Genomic DNA, 23,810 nt, shown 5'->3' on the forward strand with positions numbered 1-23,810 from the left:
GAAGGAGTGGGTTGCAGAAGGTTGAGGGAGCAGGGGGATCTGGGAGATGGCAAAATAAGAATGGGCTGTGCTGTGCAGTGTCAAGGGAATTGGGCCTTCTCTTTTACATATCCTCTCTGTCTTTCACAACAGAGAAAAAATGCTTTCTTCCTGGCACTCTTGTTGTTTCCTACACCTGCACTGTCCAGCCAGTGCAATCTAAATAATGCAAATGTGTTGCTGGTATGGGTATTTAGCTTACTGGCTTGGCTGTGACAGTGCCCAGTGGCAGATGATTAAGAAGAGTTTAAGAATAAGAAGCATATAATGGTTCTTCTGTGATGTAGTCTCCCAGCTCCAAGTAGCTCGGGGATTTCAACACCCAGTAACAATACCTTTGCGTTTGTTAATCCTCAATGGTTTTTTCTTCTGCTGTAATTTTAATTTACGCTCTTCAAGTACTGTGATCACTCTCTGGTCCAAGGCAACCTGCAGGGAATCCTACACTGTATATGTGAATGCATATTATCTCTAACTGGCTTTGAATCTGACACTGGCTGTCTGATCTGGTCTCCCCAGTCCTTGTATTGGAATAAAAAAGGAGCAGTTATCCTGTTCATCTGCTTTCTGTCCTTCTTGTCTTTACAGGCATTTATATAGTCTCACCCTTCTCAGTGTTCCTAAGAAAAGAAGGTCATTGCTTTAGTCATTATTCATAGTGAAGCCATGTCATACTCCAGTTAGTTTTGTTGCCTTTCCTCTAAACATTTTCTAATTATTCAGTGTTCTTGTTGGAATCAAGGGAGCATGAACGTGAAGCACAGTTTTGGGCTTTTTATAGCACCAGAATGTTACTGTTTCTTCTATCCCATTCCTGATAAATCCTAACACTCAGTTTGCTATTTTGGACCGCTGGATTAATAGGATTGCATTCTTTGGCCTTCAGCTGACTATTACTACTATCACTTTTCTTCATGTCTATCACTTCTCACTAAAAGACTGAATTTTATTTTCCTGCATGAAAAATGCCTTTGCCATTCTTTCTGGTTAGTCCACGGGAGGGTGGTATCCTCTGAAACTGTTGCCTTGCTATTCACCCCTGCCCTAGACCATCTGTGAATATCTTGGTTGTCACAAATCATAGCACAGACATCTGTAGAACTCCCCTGATGATCTCTTTCCATTTAAACCACCACATTTGCAATTCTACTGCTGGGTTTGTGTTACCGAACTGGTTACTCTCCTGTTCAAGGACTTTTCCCCCTTATCCTGTGGTACCTTATTTTCTGAAGCTCTGGTAATGGACTCAGTTAAGCTGGGCGAAGCAGAATTTGGAAATCTGAATGAACAAAGTTTATCTGGTGGAGAAGTATTTCTGGGTCACACAAAGAAATTATGCAGCCACCTGTGCCCTGCCCGGACTTTTTCTTGGGGAAAAAAAAGTAGGAAATGTAAAATATTGCAAATGTTTGGTCTTGTTCTACTTGATTAGGAGTGTGACCCATGCTCTGAAGTTGCTTAAATGTTCTTGAAAAATACCACAGTCATTAGTAAGTGGCATTCAGTGTGATCTCTGGTCAGATGTGTACACAGGAAGGGGAGGCCACCGTTGACCTAGGTAAACTTCAGAGTCCCTGAAGAGGGAAGACAATGGTTTAAATTAAAAGATTGCTGGGAAGCTTTTGATAGATGTCGGTTGTCTTTATGCAAAGACTTGAAAGACTTTGGGGGTTGCCTCAGATGTTACTGATGTGGGTTTGGAAAATCTCAGTACTTCTAGGACATTAATTCTAAAGTTACTGATTTTCACTTACCTTCCAGGCTTTCAGCAGATTATCACCATCCATCTTTTTCACTAGCAAGACAAACATTTAAAAACTGTTCATTATGATACAATGCTGACATTATTTTAAAGAGTAACCGTATGGAAGTATTTCTTTTAAAACTGAACATAATGTGGCATTGTAGGATTTCTGCACACACAAGAAAATAAACCCAGTCAAAAGAGGTCAAACTCAAGTCTTCCAGTGTGAAGAGCATATATTTTAACTGGAAGATGAGAATGAAATAGTAACTGTTACCCCAAAATGAAAACTGGTGCTGTTTATATATTTGACTGATCGGGGTTTGGTAACAGGGCTTTGAATTCTGCTGCTGTCAGATTTAGTACTGCTGCTGTCAATCAGGTTTTTCTCTTTCTTAAAAGACTCGTGGTAAATTTATGTTGGATAGCTGCTTAGCAGGTGTTTCCTCGGCGCTGCAAACGCTTTAAATGAGAACCGTGCGCCACGTCCAGACTTCTCAGCTGAAATCACAGGGCAGCCCAACACGGGTGCTGAGGTGTTTACTCATCTGTGGCCGGGCTGCCAGCGGGGGCCAGCGGGTCCCCCCACGGCCGGGACACAGAGCAGATGTCAGGGATTAGGGGGAAGGATTCGGGGGGGTTCAGCTGGCGCGTCTGCGGAAGTCATTCATTGTGGAGATGCAGGCAGGGCTGGCTGGACCTGTGCTGAGGAGTCTCAGCAGGTTTGAGTATCCGAATTAAAACCAAATGTTTTCCTGGTACCTTTTAATTACAGGGAAAGCATAAATCAATATAATGAAATAAAGTTTAAGTGCACCAAACGGTGTCATACTTCAACAGCGTTCTTCCCAACACAGAAGCTGGCAATATGGGTCTCTTAAAATTGTGTGGCCTCGTGCACAGCTACAGAGAGGCTGCTGTGCCTGCCTTGCCCCCCAGCAGCCACCATGCTGCCTCCCTGGGACCAGGCCTCCAGGAGAGCCTCTTCACCTCGGGCTAGCACTTGTGATTCTCTTGAGGTTTTGTTGCTGTTTTATGATTAAGGAAGTGTTTCCTGTGGAACTACCTATTGTCAGCTGTTAGGGTTGTCTCTGGCTTCCCATGTTTTAAATATGCTCAGGAATCAGCCACCTGTGGAGTGATAGTGGTGGCACAAGGTGACTGAGACCGAGCAGTGCAGAAGATGTGCCATAGTACAAGGCATCCCCTACAGACATCAGATAATGCACTCATACCCTTGAGGCTTGTCAGGCATCTCAGTGGGTTGGGAAGGTAACTTTTGGCTGCAATTCATTTGTATACAAGTTCAGAGCAGGCATCTGTAGCTGTGGTTTGTGATGTTATGTGGAAAAGAGAATTTATGTAAATCACTGCTATATCGTGCTGCTCTTAAGGAAGGTTTCAGCAAAGGGTCAAAGGAAGAAAGGAGAAATAGGCTGCATCTCCAGGGTTTGATGTGAATCATTGCAGACATACTTTGTATGTGATAATACAAGGCACAAAGATATGGCAGTGGTATGAAATGGTTATTATGTGCTCAAGCAATGAAGTAAATTGCTCTGGGAATAGAAATTAAGGAAAAAAAGCAAGGTTTTATGAGAAAAAGTACCCATTTGTGATAAGACACCATTGATCTGAGTTGAACTGCTGTTGAGCTAAAATAGCCCAGAGTCCTTAGGGACTTTGAGAGATAGTATGACAATAAAGAAAACTTTGAGCTAACTGAATTCAGAATATCCTTTAAGAACATAATGATTGATTGAAGGTACAATCCTAGGTGAATATGTTGTGACTGAGCTAGTAAACTGCTCTTCCTGGAGAAATACAGCATGGGGAAATAATGACTGTTACCTGATTCATCAACCATTGTTAGAAAGATTAAGAACAGATGAAGATCTATAAAATTGAGTTTTGAAGAATGTAGAGCCTTCTTTATTGAAGTGATGTACTTTCAGCTACTAATTACTCCTTTAAGAGATCAACCTGCTCATTGATCTATAGGCCTATACCCCAGTTTGAAAAACTGGAAAAGTTCTACTTTTGTGAGCCTCACAGTTACTACAGCTGCTTTGATTCATGTTATATGGTTATCAGCCATTTTCTGGAATTCTTGAGTTATCAAGGAATCTGCAAGATGTAGGATACAGGGAGTAATCCTGTCCTGGTAAGCTTAATCTCAAATCATCTCGGGAAATAAATTAAAAACAAAATACCAAAATGCACAGTGCTTTCCATCCGTGGGTTTCAGTGCTATAGCTTACTGCAAGCAGCAACCCATGTGTAGAGTTGCAGTGTTTGCTGACAAGCTGCCTGCAAACATAGGTGTCTGTGTGCCCCATCTAAATTGCTAAATCTGTGCCCTAGAGACCAGCAGTCTTGCTAAAGTCATCTTATTTGCCAGATGTGGGGACAGCTTGGAGAATAGCATTTTAACTGACACTGATGAAGGTTTTGCCAGGGGGCAATCCAGATCTTTGTATGTGTTATGGAACTTGAGTTTGGTCAGCAGCTTCAATTGGAAGACAAAATTGTTCAGATTGGGCTAGTGGATAGATACCTATTTATACATTCCTGAAATATTTAATAGTGTAGCTTAGTTAATATGTTTTATGCTTTCTTTTTTAATATGTCCTCTGAAGATGCACAAATATGCAGTCAGTGGCAAAACAAATAGAAAAATAATAAATGCAGACGTCAAAGATGACTTTTTTAAAAAGTTCGTAAAACTGGGAAATGTGAAAAGTATTATTTGATACTAATAACAAAAAGCTATCATTCAATATACAATTTAAATGGTTGTTTAAAAATTTTACAGAACACACCAGTGACATTGACCATTGGAACAAGTCCAGAGGAGGGACATGAAGATGATCAGAGGGCTGGAACACCTCTCCTATGAAGACAGACTGAGAGTTGGGGTTGTTCAGCCTGGAGAAGGCTCCAGGGAGATCCTATAGCAGCCTTCCAGGACATGAAGGGGCCTTCTAGAAAGCTGTAGAGGGACTTTGTAAGGGCATGTAGTGGTAGGACGATGAGGAACAGTTTTAAGCTAAAAGAGGGTAGATTTAGATTAAACATTATGAAGATACTGTTTCCTGTGAGAGTGGTAAGACACGGGTGCAGGTTGCCCAGGGAAGTTGTGGGCACCCCCTCTCTGGAAGTGTTCAAGGCCAGGCTGGATGGGGCTTTGAGCAACCTGGTCTAGGGGAAGGTGTCCCTGCCCATGGCAGAGGGTTTGGATTCCTTTTGACCCAGACCATTCTATGACCATATTTTCTGTTTTCTCTGAATTTTTTTGTCACATACCCAAATTCATACCAGGAAACCATGGCAGAGGTGAAAATAGATGAGGGTTTCTGGAAGTGACATTTTTGTTCTTAGTAGAGTACCTTTTTACTCAGGAATGCTATTTACTGAGGAGGATGGAGTATTCTTGAAACAAGTGTGCTTTATGTGAGGAAGTCTGTGCAGTTGCAGAAGCACATTTGGAAGATTTCAGCACACGAAGGTGGAAAATTCAAAGGTTCTGACTCCCTGTGTAGGTGTGATTTGGCAGATTGTACAAGTACCTTGCATCTTCACTGGCAAAGAATGACTTCTGCTAAACATAATTGCTGCCTTGGCATTTTAAATTCAAAGGTGTGTTCTGTAAATGTATTTTTTCCCCTGCAGCTTTCATGATAAAGGCACACTTCCTTAGTAAGGTCAGCTACTCTACAAGAGTGGTTACTATTCAAACATGCACAGAAAAAGTTACAGGCACCAAACAAGAGTGGTTACATGTTGAACATTTTTTAAAAAGGAGAAACACAATGTGTAGGTTCCTCTTTATATGCAGAGTAGGCTTGCTCGTACACATCCTTAAGTGTGAGTTCATCTTAAACTGAAATATAAAAGATGATATTGTGTTGCACAACTGTCTAATTGGAGACCTCTCAGACAACCCAATCTATCTTCTAATTCAGAGCAGTATTGGGCTTGGGTGAGAAAAAATAATTCTGGAGTGCCATCAACAGTGTCCTTTGAATCAGTTATTTTTTAAAGGTGTTCATGGTCCACAAGAACATGAGTTAAGGAAGGAATTACTTATATTCAGTAAATATAATTTGTGCTAAGGGAGCTCACTCTAATATATAGAATTATATTCGTAGACATTTTCTAAACCAGGAGGAATAATTAGAGCCTGGTGTCATTAACCTAAAGATTTACTGAGGTATTTCATCCACTTTGAGAGAGTTTTCTGTAACAATTTTTCAGGAATTTGTTAGATCCATTTACATCAAGTGTTATTTTACTACTAATTTTTAACCAACAGTCTTCTCAAGACTACTTCAAAGAAACCCTCATTTACACTTTTTGTTGAGGTTAATGTAATCAATAATGAAAAAGAAGTGAGAGGATGCATCAAATTGCATGAAAGTTTACACTGCTGGTGAACCATAAAATCAAATTAAAACACCATCTGATTAATTTTCTTAATTCTCTGCTATCAGATTAAAAATGGAGAGTAACATGGGCAGGCTTCTTGTTTAATTGGTAGTCTTGTATACTAATTAACTAATGAGATATAGTAATTTTTTTCTCAGGCAAAGCTGCATATATAGAATATATTTCAGTTAGCACAAAGCAGAGCTTACATCCCTTTGGGACACATTTGGCCAATGATATATTAATTTATGTATTAAAGATTAATTTTTGTAGATTACATTAAGAAATAGAATTTTAAAAAGTTGCTAACTTTCTGTATTTCTCTACTATGGAAAAATAGACCCTAACAAGAAAAACTAAAGGAAGTGGAAGATCTGAGGATTTCACTGTGTTTCTGAGGTGATATAGCTCTACCTGTTTTCTCCAAAATCATGGCAGTGTATATGAAGTTGATTGTTTTGGGTTTTTTTTTCCCCCTCTAATTTACTGATTTTTGGTTTTGTAGCTTTGTATTGCCAGTTCCTGGAATTTTCTGGTTATGAAAGACCTTCCTGCAAGTGCCTGTCTATTTTAAGTTGCCATTAGATTTTTTGGGGCTTGCTGTACTTTAGTTTGTATTTTCATGCTTTCTTTTTTAGCCAGCAACTTCGTTAACAAAAAGCCTCTTGACTGAGACCTGTGTCTCAAAATATCTTGGACTTTACTAGGAATGCCAAATATATGGCTTTGTGATATTGTGCTGGCATTTTTCTTCTTGCTCACAGTACAGTTCCTGTTGTCCCTCCCTACTTTTGTATCAGGTGCTACATTAAAGTTGCTGATAAGCTTGATGGAATCTAGTCAGTGGATAGATTTCTTAGCTGACTTCCATATGGTTTTAAGTATGACTGGCAAAAGAAGGGGAAAGAGGTAAAACATCTGAGTGAGGTATCTGATTTTTTTTTTCTTTCCTTCTTTACTGCCCTCAAGGGGGATATGGCTGTACGAGTGGAGACTGGGAGAGGGAGGAAATAGGTTTGAGACTGGACCAATGTGTCATTGTGTTAAATCCAGCCAGCCAGTGAGATCATTGTTTTCATCTGAGTCATTTTAGAATGAAAACTCTTACATTATGGAAAACATTGCACATCTTTATTTCAGACATGGAAACATCCAGCCAACCTTTCAGAGGTAGAACTCCACTGATTTCTTCTTACTCCTTAATCCCAGTGGTATAAGCAGGAGAGGAAATCAAATTCTTTTGCCTCTTATTTTAATGCTTTGCCACTAACCCAAAAGGGTTACTCTTTGGGCACATTTCCAGCCAAGATGTTTGTTGAAGAGAGAGCTGGTAAAGATGTGGATCACACCTGTTGGCCCTGAATCCAGTAAATCTGTCCAGCCTGGAGCTGTCCTCAGTTAATTTAGCAGGAAAAGTTCTTAAGTACTGAGTAATGTTGAGGCTAGATTATGATCCGACATGCACAGGGGAAAACCTTGAGACTGCATTCTTGGATATTGATTATATTTCACTGGGCTCCACTAGGTTCACCCTCCATGTAGTATGGTTTAGTTGAGGGACTTGGACAGTACCTAGCTTTGCAATTGGTTTGTGTGACTGTGAGCAAACCCTGTCATCTTTCTGCACTTGGGTTTTAATATGTTTGGTCATGAAGATAGGCTTTGTAACACTTCAAGGATCTTGTATAATACAGTAGTTATAACAGAATTTGTGTATTTCTTATAATATAACAGCATAGGGTGGAGGTACTGATCATTCCACATAAACTAGTAGAAGTAAGAGGTTTTGACTGAGTGTAACAAATGCTGATTAATAATTTAAAATAGGAGAAAGAATACTTGTTAGTGTGGCAAGTCCTACATCTACTTAAGATCTATTCAGCCACTTGTTTGATAAGGATTTAGTAATTTTATCCTTTCAAAGTTAAACTTCCAGGTCTTCTGAAACACAAAACCCAACCAGTGCTGACACTGAAACACTCAGTCTTAAGTGACCCAGAGGTTACACACTGCAGTTTTCTAAATGAAAAGAAGCCTGAGTATTGGTCTGCAAGCAATATAAAGGAATCAGATATTTACAGGGGAGTTTGCATAGTGATATTATTCATAACCTGTGGTAGCTTTTTCATGCATGGAATCTGTTTCCTCTTTCTGCTGAAGTTAGGCTTCGGATTTACTTGTGAAATGCATTTAAAAAAACCTACAACAAGTATGTCTTAGCTGTAACATCACTGAAAGTGAATGATTTCAAGATTGTTGTGTTTCAAGAGTGTGTTTAACTCTACTGAAAGTATTTCCTGGACTTCTAGAACAGTTTCTGAATCAGCTCTATTGCTGCAGATCAAATGAAAGGCAGTATTTCCTAGGAATAAGTTTCCAGAGTAAAGAAGGAGCATTGCTGCAGTGTCCAATATTAATGCCTGACCACGCAGAATGATATATTTGTGCATACAACCTGCCATCAGATGAGGCACTGAGACTTGAAAATAAATGGAGTGGAATTCTTTGCCCAAACTAGCAGTACCCTGTCATAGGTGGGAAAATGACTGAGACCCTAGGAATGGCACCTCAGGATGGTGGGCTGAGGCAGACTTTGAGAAAGACTCTCCTCATCAGCTGAATAACAAACATGTTTCCAGGTGACTTGCCTATGATGGAATGGGAGCAGAGTGACCATCTGGGATCTTTAGCTCTTCTCAAGTGGTGTGCTCTCAACAAGCCCCTAGTCTGGAATTGATGGAGGATTGGCAGACGTGTCTGCCTGGGACATCTCAGATGCCTGCATTAAGGTGGGGTTACCTGCCTCTTGGTGATGCACTGCTTTCTGCTTTGGTACTGAGACACTTCAGATGGAGCAACAGGACCAAGGGTCCTAAAGCTGCACTTGCAGCTCCAGCCACTCATCTGTCATCAGCTGGATCCTTCAGTGTCATAGATGCCTACATCAGTAGTATCTTAGTGATGGCAGTGAAAAATTCTTGTGTTATCGCATGTGAATCCCTCACAATAATCACATAGCCATCCTCTACCTGTTTCCTCCTTTCCCAAGTGCTGCCAAAGGCAGTGTTATGCTAGCACGTGTGTTTGACTGATGGGGACCCAAGCAACCTGGCTGTGATCTCTTGACTTGCAGGTTGGATTTGGATCTCTAGTGTAAAAAGCTGGAACTTAAAATTATAATTGTGCAGCTTACTGGGTCCTTATCTGTGCGCTTTGGACTCACAGGCACACTTTGGAATCATCAGGATCACATGGCACACTTCCATTAATAATTTTTGTCACACTGTAAATATAAAGCCAGCTGTTTCCATCATGATCTTAAGCACTTGCTGTCCATTTTTATTAGTTAGGATGCATGGTTATATGAAAAAAAGAAGTAATAAAAATATTTTATTTTTCAATATATGAATTTAATTTTTTTCTCACTTTTCTTGAAATATACACAGTGATTGAGAACCTTGTTTTGTTTGTCTGAATCATTTACTGGTCTCCAGTTGTTGTCTAACCATGCTTTGATAAGACTACCATAACAGTCTGTGTCTCTCATTTCCCCACTTATGGCCTTGTGCTTCTTGAAAGCTGTTGAAAATATTGGCACCATCTGTTGGTAGAGAAGTAAAACTATGAATGATGCTTATTTGCATATTAAGAAAGAGTAGTGAAATGGAGAAAAGAGTTCGACATTTATATTGCAATAAAAGATTTTTTTTTTAAACAACCTACTCCTTGTTTAGTAGGCTTTTGTAGAGCATGTCCTTGACTTAAATAATCAAGCAAAAACCAAACAAAACAGAAAAAGAGTTAACCTGGTCTTTTTAAAATACAAGCACAGAGCAGATCTTTCTAGTCTTTCTGGCTGGCCAGTGCTATATATTTTTTTATTATTATTTGCAGTTCTTAAAAGAAAAGGTACTACCCACCCTTAAGCAAACCAGTTTACAGAAGGCTAAGGGTATTGGGACCTAAATTCTTTGCTCCTTAGTTTAAACAGTTGGAGCTAAGTTGTTTTTTTTTCTTGTTCCCATTCTTTCATTTTAGCAAATATTTAGCAAATTGGTGATTTTATTGTGACAGTCTCATCAGTGCTTAGAAAACAGTCTACTAATGGTAGTAGTTTAGGCTGTAATGTCTTCAGCAGGAGGACTTGCATTAGTCTCAAGTGGTTTTGGGGTGCCATGTGATTAATGGTTTCTGGTAGTTTGCTTTGGATGTTGTAGTCACTTATGTTTACATCAGCAGACAGAGTAAAAACTAGTTGTGTATCATGGGGCCTGTGTGATGACAGACCTGTTCAAATTTTGATTTTGTTTAAAAAACAAACTATTTCTCCTCCTTGTGACCTTCTGGAAAAGATTTTAAATGGTGGTTGTTCCTGTTTAATATCTCTACTTTTCTTATCTGAGGGACATAACTGGCAGCTGAAGGGTGGGTATGGAGATGTGATGTTTCTTTGGAGATGTATTGCAGCACTGTCTTCACTGCTGTCATGAGTAGCTGAACAGCTGGAATGGAGCACAGCAACAGCTGTAAAGCCTGAGGAGTGGCTTTTTGTGATATATAGGTGTTCTTACTATAGCTCCTGTTCAGAACCCCAGCCCTCTATGCCGTTTATCCCCCAAGCTGAACATCCCAATAATGCTCTCTGTGGATGGCCCCAGAACATGTTAGGGGGTTTCCAGTGAATCCCTCTGCTGGGCTGCTCCCATCCTGTGTGCAGATGGTGTAACCCTGCTGGAGAGGAGGCAGAGTTCAGAGGCAGAGCTGTGCATGCAAGAGAAACCAGTTCATTGCCATGCAGCTCAGCAGCCATGGAACTCCTAGAGGAAACTGGAGATGAGCAGGGAAGGAACCTTCTAGATGAGCTCCATGAGGAATGGAATAAAATCTTGGAGAGGCTTATATGGAAAAAAACTTCCCAATAGTGAGTGCCTGACAGGGTTCAGAGGAGATGAATAGCTTTACTGTTATGGTGCGGGGTTTGGACAGAACAAAACTTCAGCAAAATGCAAAACTGCAAACAGAAAGTATTTGGCTTGGCATTTTTTTGGTGTTGAGCTTAACATATGAGATGTCCAAATTCCTAGCCATTGACTGAGAGGTCAGCATTTATAACAACAATAATAGCATTTGAGTGCCTACTGAACACACACTCGGATTGTTCTGCACTTTGAAAGTGTGTTGAGTTGCTTTCAGCTAGAAAAGCAAAAAATGGAACTTAAATTATTTGAAGCAAAAGTAGCAAAAACTGAATATAGAATACTATGAACCTTCTTTTAGCATTTATTACCACAGCCAGTGGAAGGATGGTCAGTAGAAATGCTGCTGTGATTAATTTGCTAGCACTTGCAGGGTCACAGCCAAATAAAAACAAAGAGTGAGAATAGCTCTCATTATGTTTTGCCACAGTTTGGCTCCTTGGTTAATAATGAAGTTAATTTCCCTTTTATTCCTGTATATCCTTTTTCTTAAATAAGCATAGATCAAAACTGCCTGTATGCTTCTAGTATTCTTATGTGAAAGTAGGCACGAGGGCTCACAAATAACTGAGAGCTCATTCTGGGACTGGAATGTGTTTGCTTGCAGTCTGTGTGGGTGGCAAAGTGTCCATAAATGTTTTAGCAGTCTAGTTTGCTCTTGGTTTCAGTACAAGACTTACCACTGAACTGTCAGTCCAGCAACAACATGGAAGGATTTACCATTCAAAAGTGAAAAAGGCTTTTTGAAGTCCTCTCTACTTGGCAATCCAAGGGCAAGTTGCTGCTAAATATGACTGAGTTGTGAGGTGGACAACTTTAAACGAAGGTCAGTAGTGGGAGAAGATGCTGGATGCTGCTGGTTGATGTCCTGACAATGCAAAGTTTTTAAAGTTTTGCTTTAGTGAGTGGGGGAAGGTCCTTGTGTTGTGATCAACCATGTTTGTCTTACAACGGGTGTAATTACAAATTTTGCCTTCTCACAATGTGTTTCAAAGGCTAGGAGGTATTTTACTTGGTTCCATGTTGTGTAGCTCAACTTTTGGCCTCCCTGCCATCAGCAGCAGTGCACACAGAGAGATATTGGTAGATATGTTGTAGGTGGCATGGAAAATACTGATAAGTAAAGGTTTGGGGGAAGGGATGTTACAGTGTCTGTAACTGGCAAGAGAGCAAAATCTGGCAAGCCACTGGAAATGCTGTTTATACCTTTCAGTGGTTGTTGTAGTTGTGTGCTGTACATGAGTCATTACAGAATAAAAAGATACTTGTTTCTAATGTATTGGAGAACTTAAATGATTCTTACTGGAACTGTGTGTGTATACAAGAGGTGGTGAGACCATCTCAGGCTGTCCATGTAGCATAGCTGGCCTTACCATTATTTCATCTGTGAAAGATTCTAATGACCTAAGATAGCATTTTTGGTAGTTATTACTATATTTTAACATTGTTCCATAGCTATTTATACATGGTGGGACTTGCAGGGTTTCCAGATATCTTCTTTCTCAAATCCTACCAAACTTCAAGCTGAACTTCAAGCATTACAACAATGAGAAAAACACAGATATAAACTTTGAGCTCTTTGTTTGTGGAAAAAAAAAAAAAGCCATTTGTGGGGCAGGAGCTGATTTTTCTCACACTGGGTTTCAGCCAGCAGTAGTTTGAACAGGAAGTGCTGTATTTAAGTGGAATATGACCAAAACATCTTAGTGAAAAATGTATTGTTTTGTTTTTTAGGTCAGTCTGATGCTGCTCTGAGATTTGGAACAGTGGCTAGAAAAAGAATAAGCAAATGACACAAAAGATAGTTAAAAATTCAAGCTAACTATATGGTGCACTTCAGGAGTGAAAATCTCTTTGCTTAGACCCACAAACTAATATCAGTGGATGATTTGGTCAAAGGACTTCTTAAAAAATTTCTAAGGAACTTGAGATAGTAAGAAATAATCACAATGAGAAATGCTATTGCTTTTTGTTAATTGTATGACTAACTTCTTCTGTTAAGATTGGTGAGACTTTAACACTGCCACCACATTTCAAGATCACTCAGATGATGGATGCAGTACCTGTTTGATGCCATTACTCCACCTTTTCCTTGTAAACAACCACTTAACATGTAATGACTGGGAATGTTCATTATTTGTTTACTGTTTGTTTTCTTTACAGGCTGGAATGGTGTTAAGATGTGGATACTTCTGGTTTGGCTTGTTTCTTGTGCCCACTGCGTGCCTTGTTAAAGACGTGGCATGGACAGCGTAAGTCCTGAACCAGTCCTCTCAGTGTTGTAGGAATTACCCTTATACACATGGTGTCCAGTCCAGTATTGCTTGGAAGAGACCTCTGAGCAGACTGAAGAAGAACTCATTTCTTACCTGCAAATGCAACCAGAACTGTGAGGGAATGCAGTTACTGCTGAATCTGAAGGAGGCAGCCTTACCTGAGTCAAGATACATCTGAGTAAAGAATCTTGCAATTATTTGTGTTGTTTGCCATTTAGTTAAAGGCAAGTTTAAATCAGACATTAGAGATTTCTTATTCCTAAAAGGGGGCTAATAATTAACGATTTATTTAAGGTTAGGTAGAAAATAAAAATGTGGCACTCTAATCCATACCCAGTCAGTTCCTATTTGCTCCTGAGCTGCTTTGTGGGTTCTCCTTCAGCAGTGGGTCTTCCAAAACTTATCTGGGAGAAGAGCAGTACTCTGCACTCTGGTTGAAGTAAAGCCTAAATGATTCTTTCCCTACCCAGAGAGCAGGTACAAACCTTGTGAAATACAAGCCTATGTAATCCTTTTCTTTCAAACTCTTAAATTTCAAAGCATTGTAGAAAACAAGCAGTTTTAAGAATTTAGAGAGAAGCAATTTACAATCTCTACAATTGAAATTTTAATTTCAGGAGTATCATTTTAATTTAGAATTCTTGGTGTTTCGTTAACTTTGCTTTTAAGTCCCTTAAGCACCAAAGCTTTCATCCTTTGCTCTGCAAAGCTATGTCACAACCCAGAAAGTTTTATTACATAGAGATGTAATAACCCCATGCAAGGAGGACCCAGGGTATTCCAACTCCAGGGCAAAAAGGCAGATCCTAGCTGGTGTGAGGAGGCAATATGGGTTAGCTTGTCACTTGTCACAAAAGCTTGTAGTGAAAGCATGGTAGCAGGTAACACTTCAGTCCAGGAATGAGCTGTCATTCAGCCAAGGAAGATTCTTTGAATCATAGAATCATTTAGGTTGGAAAAGACCTGACATGGGTGTAAAAGGATGAATCAGGTCATATGCATACATCTGAAAATCTTTTTCTCTTCCTATGGAGTTGGCAGTGTAGCTAAATTAAACTATAGGCAAAACTACCAATCAATATGTACTTCTTAAATGTTTTCCTATTTTATTCCTTATTAATTTTTGTGAGCTACACTGATAAATTTAAAACTAGGTATCATAATGCAACATTTCTGTTGGGGCCAAAGAATGATTTAATAATCTAGCATACTAGAGGGTTTTTTCTTACACTTATTAAACTTCTGCAATTGAAAATTATTTTAAAATTATAGAGCTGAGGGCAAAATGTTTAAATGTATATACTTAGCTGTGTCTATGAGCTGCTTTTTAAAGCTCTGGAAAAAAACCTCAGAGTTCATTTAGCATAACAGGCCCTTCTCCTGTGTCAGGCATTAGCTAAAAATACCTGCTTAGAAATCAGTAGGACTACTTTTGTGATTAAAGCTGAATATGTGCTCAACTGTTCACAGCACTGGGAATCAAAAATGTGTTTAGATGTCCAAGATGACACTTTAGTTTCTGGGATGTTTTCATGGTAGTTGGATGTCCTGAGGTTGTCCTCTGCTCTTATCAGTTCTTGGCAGAAATGACTCAAGAATTGTAAAACAGGCCAGACCAAGGCAGGTTCATCCTCAGCTATTACTCATTTCAAGCTCTGTTACTGACTCAGCTGGTTCTTTAATATTTTAGAGAAATCTAATCTTAGAGAAATATCAGCAACATAATCCTTTCAGTGGTTCAGACCAAGAATGTACAGAGATTGTGAAGCTCTTAAAACAAATGTACATGACTGATATATTGGATATTTTCTCAACAGATTTTAAACAGGAGACTCCTATCAACATTAAGTGAAAAATCTGTTCTCTGAGCAGAACTTCTCTTTTTTTAACCCATAACTGAAAAATCAACACCATTAACATTTTAAGTAGGATAAATGAAATGACACAGCTATCAGCATTGCCATATGGAAGGAGTAGAGATCTGTTTCCTTTCCAAGAGGCTTGCCATTCAAAACTTGAGCCCAAGGCCTCTGGAAATCAACAGGCAGATTTCCATAGCAGTGGTTACACCACATTGCTGTCTGTAAGTCAGCAGGATCTGACAACGAAATTCCAGTAGCACCGTCTTCTCATAGTCATGGAATTTGTCCCTTTCAGTTTCTTTTGGACACGAAGCATATGTCTGCAGAAAGAGGATCCATGTGACCAAAAAAGTACATGCCTAATTTCAGTACAAAATACTTACAGAAAGCTAAATACTGTACAGAGTTTTTGTCTGGAAGAAGGTTTAACAGGAAAGAAAAGTGGGTTTCAAAGCCATACAAATATTTTTTTCTAAACTGCTGTGCTTCATCCACTATCAAAACTTGCAATATTGGAAGCAAGAGTGACTTCTACACGTTCACTTTGTTACCAACGCATCTCTTATCTCCCATCTGCAACTCCCAACTCTTTAATTTACTTTTCTTTTTAAGTTAATCAAGGAAATACGGAAAACTCTTTAACAAGAGAAGAAAGCTTATCATTAATACTTGTCTGAAATACTACATTTTAAATTTTGGTCCACTATCCTGAAATCAGTGGCTTAGTTTGAATTTGGTTTTTGCTTTATAAAAGTCCCAGCTGTTCTACCATTGAAATGAACAGAACTTTATAAGGTGATTGCTTCCTCACAGTGGGCACATGTCACTTGAATATGTATCACGGGTGCTAGGAAATACCAAAATAATTGAGCCACAAAGCTACGTGAGAATCATAAAAACGCAGAGCGTATTGCAGCAAAATTAGGCAAGAGGGCAAGAATTTATTAAGAATTGATGGTTCAGTACTTAGTGTTACAGTGAAAAATTTCCTGAGCCTTCCAGTCATTACCAGAATCTTCATGTCCTTTTTTTAGTGTGAGAGGAGAAGCATGGTGTACTTGCCAGCTCTGCACTGTAAATAATAGAGAAGGCATCAGGAGCCTTTCCCATCCTTGTGTACACTTCCAGTCCCTGGAGCTTAAGACTCCTAAAATATTATTGAGGATAATGAGCCAGAGTAAAGGTACCACCATGTGTGAGAAAAGTTTATGAATGTAGCCTCTCCATGGCAGATTCCAGCCTTCTGAACCTCCTAAATATCCTCTTAGGGTAATGAAGTGAAGCCATGTACTTCTATGGCTTGGATGGGAATGGGCCACTCAGAATACAAAGATAGCCCTTTACCTGTTGTTGTGGTCCATAATCTTAGTCTCCCAGTCTGTGAGAGAAAGGTGAGTTTGTCTTCATGTAATGCATCAAATTTCAGCTGTACAGGAACACAAGAGCTTGTATTTTGTTGAGGTCTGATCATGCATCCAGAGCCACTTGTAAATAAAAGGTAAAAGCTTAAGACTTCTGCCTATATTTTTGTGTATTAAAAGTTAATAATGTGCTATTGTAAAAACATCATAAGCTATCCAGCCCTGTTGCTAACAGTTCACTTTAATGGGTGCAAGCCCAGACTCTGAGACAATTGTAATACTATATTTTAGTATTTGTTTTTGGAGAAACACATGGATAGTTTAGCCCAGGCCCTTTTTATAAATACTTAATTACTGTCTCTTCCATGAGTGCTCTTCCAGGTGAAGAGGTGACTCACTCAGGGCATAGCAATGATCTGCAGGTTTGCTGTTGATTTATTCATACTCAGCCACAGCAGACAGAGCCCAGATATTTAATCATTTCACACTACTAACAAAATACTGCAGTGTCCCTGACGTGTCAATGCTTGTGCTGTGCTGCACTAATTGGACTTTGTTGCTTGGCCTCTGTTCTGTTAAACTCAGAGTTCAATATTTACCACAAGGAAAAAGGAAAACATATCTCTTCAGGTATATGGCAAGATGAACATGCATCATTAGAAAAGAGGGAATAACTCATGGATTTCTGTGTTCTCATCTATGTGAAAACTGGTCAAAGTTCCAGACATGTTCAGTGTTCCAAGTTTGCAGTGATAGGAGTAGCCTCTTTAAAAGGGAAAAGATGAGTTCAAGGTCAAAACTTCAATGTATTTACTCAAATTAGAGTGCGATAGTGAAGTCAGCTGTAAAGATAAGAATTAAAAGCTCAAAGCTTTCTCATTTTTATCACAGTAGTTTTCCTTCTTCCAAGAGGAGACCCCTCTAATCATTAGCCTATGTTCCTAGTTATAGGAACTTGAATTTAATTAACCAATGTGCAGCTATTAGTAATCTCACATTCTTGAAACATTCTCTGTTTTAAAAATATCATTGCTACTTGGAAGGATTTGTTGTATCGCATTACATTGCTGTTCCCTTTCCAATAATACACCTTGGTGGTTTGTTTTAATAGGGTGCTGCTCTTCTGAGTACTATATGTTACTCTTTACTTCTAGATTTTGCTCTGCTTCATCTTTTGTTGTTCATTTTTTCCTCTTAAATGCAGGCGTGTTTTGAAAAGTTTTCATTTCAGTTTCTCATTTTGAGACATTCGAGGCCTAATTCAGCAATGCAAAGACCAGAGGACTTGGATAACAGTATTAATAACAAGGCACTGTAATCTAAAATGGTATTAGCAAAGATTTTTTTGGTGGTTTTTTTCTTATTCCCCATGGAAGGAGTAATAAGAATCATGCTTTTTAAAAATAAATGCATTTTCATTATATTTTAATTACATATATATGAGTTATTATTTTTCTACTAGTGGTAGTTTGACATTGTTTTGCATCATTGATTAAATCTAATATTATGTACACATAAGATTGTTATATAACATGTAGAGAAATTTTTGCCATGTGTACAGTTGAAGAATGTTCTTTTAATGCCAAGGAGCAAGTGGTGTTTCAACTGACTTGACTACAGCTTTTTGGGGGGGCTGAGTGTGCAGTCACATGCAAATCAGTATTATCTCATGGGACACTTGTCCTCCTTAAGTGACACAAAGGGGGAGACTGATCAAAAACTGCCCATTGGAAAAAGATCCTTGTGTTTTGTATTATTGCTTTCTACATGGTGAGATAGAAAGGACTCTCTCTGTATAGCCATGTAAGGTAGGTGTAATAGCACAGGAGCAGAACATGAAACTGGGGGAAAAAAGGCCCAAGTCTGCTCATGGGGGACATGGCTGTTCAAATTTTGGATGCATTTGTGGTACAGAGATTGCTCTTTGAATTCCCAAGCTGAGAAAACAGGGCACAGCCAGTCTTGTTACTGTCACTGTGAACGCTCAGTGGGGAGAGAAGTGCCTTCCCAGTCATGTGAGGCTGATAAATGAAAATAAAGGGGCTTGAATGGCAATTACTATCTGAGACTCTCCTCAGGTTTTCAGAGCAGTGCCATGCCTAGCTCAAAAGACAGAATGGAATCATGTTTTACTGCCATGAATATTCAATGAATCCCAGCTCTTTGTCTGAACACCAGGGTCCTGGGCAGTCCCACAGCAGTGGTGTCAGGTCTCCACAGTCCCACAGCTTTGCTGCTGCTTGGTTAGATTATGCACGTTATGTTGAGCATCATGCCTCTCAGATGAGAGGTAAAATTGGAAGATTGTAGTAAAAAAAGCAAATGTTCACATGGCTTTTTTGTTTTGTTTTTCTCTTTGTCTTTTCCTTGTGGTACAGGGCCAGACATACTTACAATAAAACTTTGCTGGAGCAAGTTCAGGAGTTGGAGACGAAGACAAGAGAGCTGGGAAAAGCCATGCTTCGTGATAGTAATGGAAAAAGGTGGGGCAAGTCTATGCTAATGCTTAAATCAGACCCTTTTTGTCCTTTCTCCTCCCTATTTCTCATTCACCATGAAATATCATTCCAGATGGGGTAAGAAGTCTTCTCACTTGTATTATTAATTTATTGTTGTTCCTTTCCATATCTGTCTGTTGCCCCCACTGAAATAAGCCCTTCCAGTTTCATTTCTCCTGCATTATTGCTCTGAAGCTGTGCTAGAAGCTGGTGCTCAGGCTGCTGCCTGTTAATATGTAGTGCTATTACTTGGCCACTGGACCAGACTGTTTTTGAAAAAACTTTCTTGTATGCCATCCAAAAAAAAACCAAAAAAAAAAAACCAACAACAACAAAACCCCAAACAACCTAAACAAAAATCAGTCTTATAACCATGTTAGGGGAGGGAACTGTCAGTTACTCAGGATACAAGTGAATTAGACTGTAGCTAAAAGGAGAACTGTCCAATCCAGTGTGCCCTGCAGCTTCATTCAGTTTCACCTTAAGTTTTTTTTATGCTTTTGATTTTTTCCACTGCAGCTTACAGGCCCCTGCTTTCAGGGTTCTCAGTTTCTCATTGTGAATCTCCCTTACATCCACACCATATGGACTTGAACATATTGCTATTGAATCTTTCATTGCACGGGTAGAGTATGTGTTTTGTGGGAACTTTTGTCTCTTCTGAAAGAAGCTAAAGAAAATAATAGTGAGGCTTTTGCATCCAACAGTTTCATTTACCATCTCAGAAAGTGGCTCTGCATCAGCTGGTCGAAAAAGCTGCCCAAGTTCATAAAGGTTTTAGAACTAACTCTTCTGTTCCTTACACAATATGGCACCACATGACTTGCTAAGAAACTACATGATCATTAAACTGGATTTTAGCAAACCTTATAAACTAGCAAACTGAGTGGAATGGGGCTTTTAAATGATTTTGTTCTTCTGGGGCAGGGTCATCCTTTGAGCCTTTGATGTCTATTCTAAGATAAACTAATTGCCATATTGTAGCTGCTGCTAAGCCGAGCAGATAGATTTTTTTTTTTTTTCAGCTGAACTTGTGAGTTAATAAGCACTATTTTTAGGGGAAAATTTAAGGGAATGAGTTGACCAAGATCATAGTAAATTCAAAAGCTTTTAAAAAAATGCTTGTGTGAAGTTTAATGTGTTTATAAGATTTCTTTAGTGAAGAGAGTTCATTTCTTAGAGGCCAAGATAATGTAAACTGTGTTATTGATTAGAATCACTTCAAAACACTTGCTATATTCAGTTTTTAAGTAATTTTTCTGCTGCAGCTACAAAACACAATTTATAAATTGTGCTCACTTGCAAAAGTTACAAACTGCACATGAAATACTTTAAAAAGGGAAAGCAAACTTTGAAGCACTGATCAACAATGGCAGCCTTTTATGGCTGCAAATAAAACCAACAAAGATGCATGAAATCAAGCATTTAATTAAAAATGGGCTTTGTTTGCAGAGGGCTGAGCAGTCACCTTGAAGTCAGTTGAAACCAAAGTGTTTGGTTCCAAAATCAGGTCTGTCTTTCAGGCAAGAAATAGGTAACTTGGTGTTGTGAGGTACTGACTGATAGAATTGATGAATGCCAGGCGAGTGGAATCCAGGCCAGTAGAGAACTGGTTGTGGCTTCCAGGCACCCTGGCTCTAGTAGCATGAGCCCCGTGGCTGTTGCTGTGGGTTCCTATCCATGCATAGGATGTGGAGTTGCTTTGGTGTGGGTTTGTAGCATTTTTGTTTTCCTGCCAGTATTTAGTGCCAGTTATTGAGAGCCAGAGAGGAGAATGAGTTGGCTTTTTGCCTGTAAGTCTCTAGTTGTGGGCCTGGTTGGAACACTGTTAATAGTGAGAGAGACAGCATTTGATCTGTTTGTGTGTGTATCTCCAAGAACTTGATGGGATTTTTCTTTGTTTACACACTGTCCTGTCTTTCTGTAAATTTAATGGCCACATTGTAATTCATTCATATGCTGCATGTTTTCATAGCCTTTTATTTTATTGCATTCTCACTGCAAATTCTTTCATCTGCCTCCCTCCTTCCATGTAGCTTCACTTCATTCTCGAAACGCTTGCATGGAGATGATGTAAGGAATCCCTTCTGGCCCTCCTTCCCATTCTCCCTCCCCTTTCTTTCCATGCATTTGTTTGTTCTCCTTCCTAATTGCTCCCAGATTTTCTGGGTGGTCCATCTGTGAACTAGATAATGGTAGAGTGTCTCTGCCTGCTAGGAGCTAGTGTGCTGTGCTCGTGATGTGGCTCCTGAGTGCTCTTCAGAGTTGTTCTGTCTTTTATCTCTTTTGTTTGTCTCCTGGCTCTTTCACACCTGCTAGAAATCGTGTGCTTGTCCAAAAGGAAGAGTGAAGGTGGGAAAGAGGCAGAGCAGGAACTTTCTGCAGTTAAAGCCTCTCTGGTTCATATTCTTTTTTTATTTATTTATTTCCTTGAAGCCAGTGGAAATGAGTGCTGAGGTATTCCTCCCTTTCTGCATATGCTATGCAGAAGGGGTGAGTAACCAGTGTCCTCATTTCTAATGGAAGGTGAAGAGCTGCATTAAAAGTGCAATGGCTCTGTCCGTCACCTCCAAGTAACAGCATTAGTTCTTGTTTGGAAGTGTTCCTGAAAGCATGTCCATTAGATACTGGTTTGTCCAGGAAGCTGTCAAAGATAAAACTGGCTGTCATCAGGGTCTGTTTTCCTGGCCCACATTGAGGATGCTATTTTTGTGCAGTGTTCTTCACAAACAAACAACAAAAATCACACCCAATTACAGATAAGAGAAGGATTTAGGGAGCTAATTGCTTTTATCATTGCACAGACCTTACACAAAAAATGAGGTGCAAGATCTTGATGTTTAGGATTTAATCTGCTAAACAAAAAGCAAATCACAAAGCCTGGAAAGCAGTGAATGCATCTAGGCTTGCACAACAGGCTGCCAACAGTTTGCTGTGGGTCAGCTGAATTTCTGTAGAATGTGAACAGGGTGATAGCTGGGTTTTCACTGCAGTTGGGAAGGAGTGTCGGACGAGCTGCATGTACCACTTGATACCTGAATACCCCTATAGGTCTTCCCCTTGCCAACCATTCTTGGTAGACACATTTTTTCAAGTTTCACTAGTGCTGTTTGCATCCTTCAGAATCTTAGCCCCTTGAAATAGTTTCTAAAATAGATTTTTTGTGTGTGTTGATCTTGAAAAATGGGTACAAATTTTTGCCTCTCATGACAGCGAGAAAACAGCAAGGCAAGTGGTAGGTCAGGGAATTTCTAGTCTGTCTAGGGAAGAGTTTCATCACCCTGAGTGGTACAGCTGAGTCCCCAAAACCTTGCAAATAACATGCTTGGAGGTTATATCAAGTGTACAGTTTTGAGTTGTCAAGGGTCATGTTCTCATTGACCTAAAAAAAAACTTACTAAAAACTTAGTTTTCATGGGATCACCAAATCAGATGACTGCAGGAGCAAGGGGATTTAATCAGGGGAAACAACTATCTGGAAAACTAGAACTCCAGAAATAGCTGGAGAAGCAGAAGGAATATGAAGTAAGGAGCTGGTGATGGATCTTGTGCCATGTTTGCCTGCCTGCTTGTGGAAGATGAGTACCGACAATTGCCCTCCCCAGCCTGGCACCCGGTGGTGCTGAGCTGGACTCCAGCCCAGCTGGAGTGAGCAAGCAGGAAGGGAGAGGGGCTCCCTGCCACTCTCAAGTAACAAAGGGCAGGATTTAACACAAAATTTATGTGAATTTGGAGAGGTGAGAGGGACAACTCATGTGCCAAAGCAAACAGGGACATGCGGAGACACCTGCCCAACAGACCTAATCATGTTAACATGCAAGATTTACAGAAAGAAAACAAACAAAGTTTTTCTACAGGTTTGTGTTCAAAAGTGGTGTTGAGTTCAGCTGCAGAGATTTTTGTGTCTTTAAGTAAATTTACAACTAAATCTTGGCTCATAAAGGGCCAAATCTTCAGTTTCTCATTCACTTTTCACTCCATCTAACCTCTCATTGAAGTCAGCAGGAGTTCAGGTGGAGCAAAGCCTGATTAGGGACCAAAGCAAACTTTATTTTGGAAACCCATGTCACTTTACTGCTCCACTGCCCAACTAATGGAGAGCAAGCAAAGCTGTGCAGCACCCTTTTTGTGACAGTAGATTTCCTGTTTCAGAGGGTTTCACTGTCTCGGAATTGCCAGAAAACTCCCTTTGAAAGTAACTCTTCAGTTGTATTTCTGTTCTGTTTTTAATTGGTTGGTGACTGAGATTAAAAGATTTGATACTGAAGAACAGTGTAGCTTTCAGAGTCCACAGACTTCACAGAGGTGAAGGGCATGTCTGGAGTGCTGCAGAAAAGCGTCCACTGAAGCATTGAGAGGAATTTCTCAGAATTATTCAGAAATCTGTGAGGCTTTCTTTTTACAGAGGAAGGGAAGTGACTACAGAACTAGCAAGGTATAGCTCCCAGCAAGGGAACACTGCAGTGTTCTTTTTGCACAGCATTTTTCAGCGTTTGGAGATGCCCACTGCCACCTCTTCCTTTCATCTGCATTTACAGTGTACCTAAAACAGAGTGGAGAGACTGTGAGAGTTGCTGTCTTCAACCGTGAGCTCTGCTGGTGGAAATTGTCTTTCATTTAAGTGCT

At 39.7% G+C, this 23,810-nt stretch overlaps 1 protein-coding gene across 1 annotated transcript in view; it reads left to right on the forward strand.

Annotated features, from left to right (window-relative positions):
- ATP8A2 (ATPase phospholipid transporting 8A2) overlaps window positions 1-23,810 on the forward strand; it is a 276,235-nt gene that overhangs the window by 233,263 nt on the left and 19,162 nt on the right. Inside the window, exons 33-34 of the mRNA XM_030458567.1 lie at window positions 13,351-13,439; window positions 19,065-19,169. Coding sequence (XP_030314427.1) covers window positions 13,351-13,439; window positions 19,065-19,169 — 194 coding nt within the window. The remainder of the gene's footprint in view (window positions 1-13,350; window positions 13,440-19,064; window positions 19,170-23,810) is intronic.

The sequence above is a fragment of the Calypte anna genome, chromosome 1 (genome assembly GCF_003957555.1).
Source record: "Calypte anna isolate BGI_N300 chromosome 1, bCalAnn1_v1.p, whole genome shotgun sequence".
In the NCBI taxonomy this organism is placed as follows: Eukaryota; Metazoa; Chordata; class Aves; order Apodiformes; family Trochilidae; genus Calypte; species Calypte anna.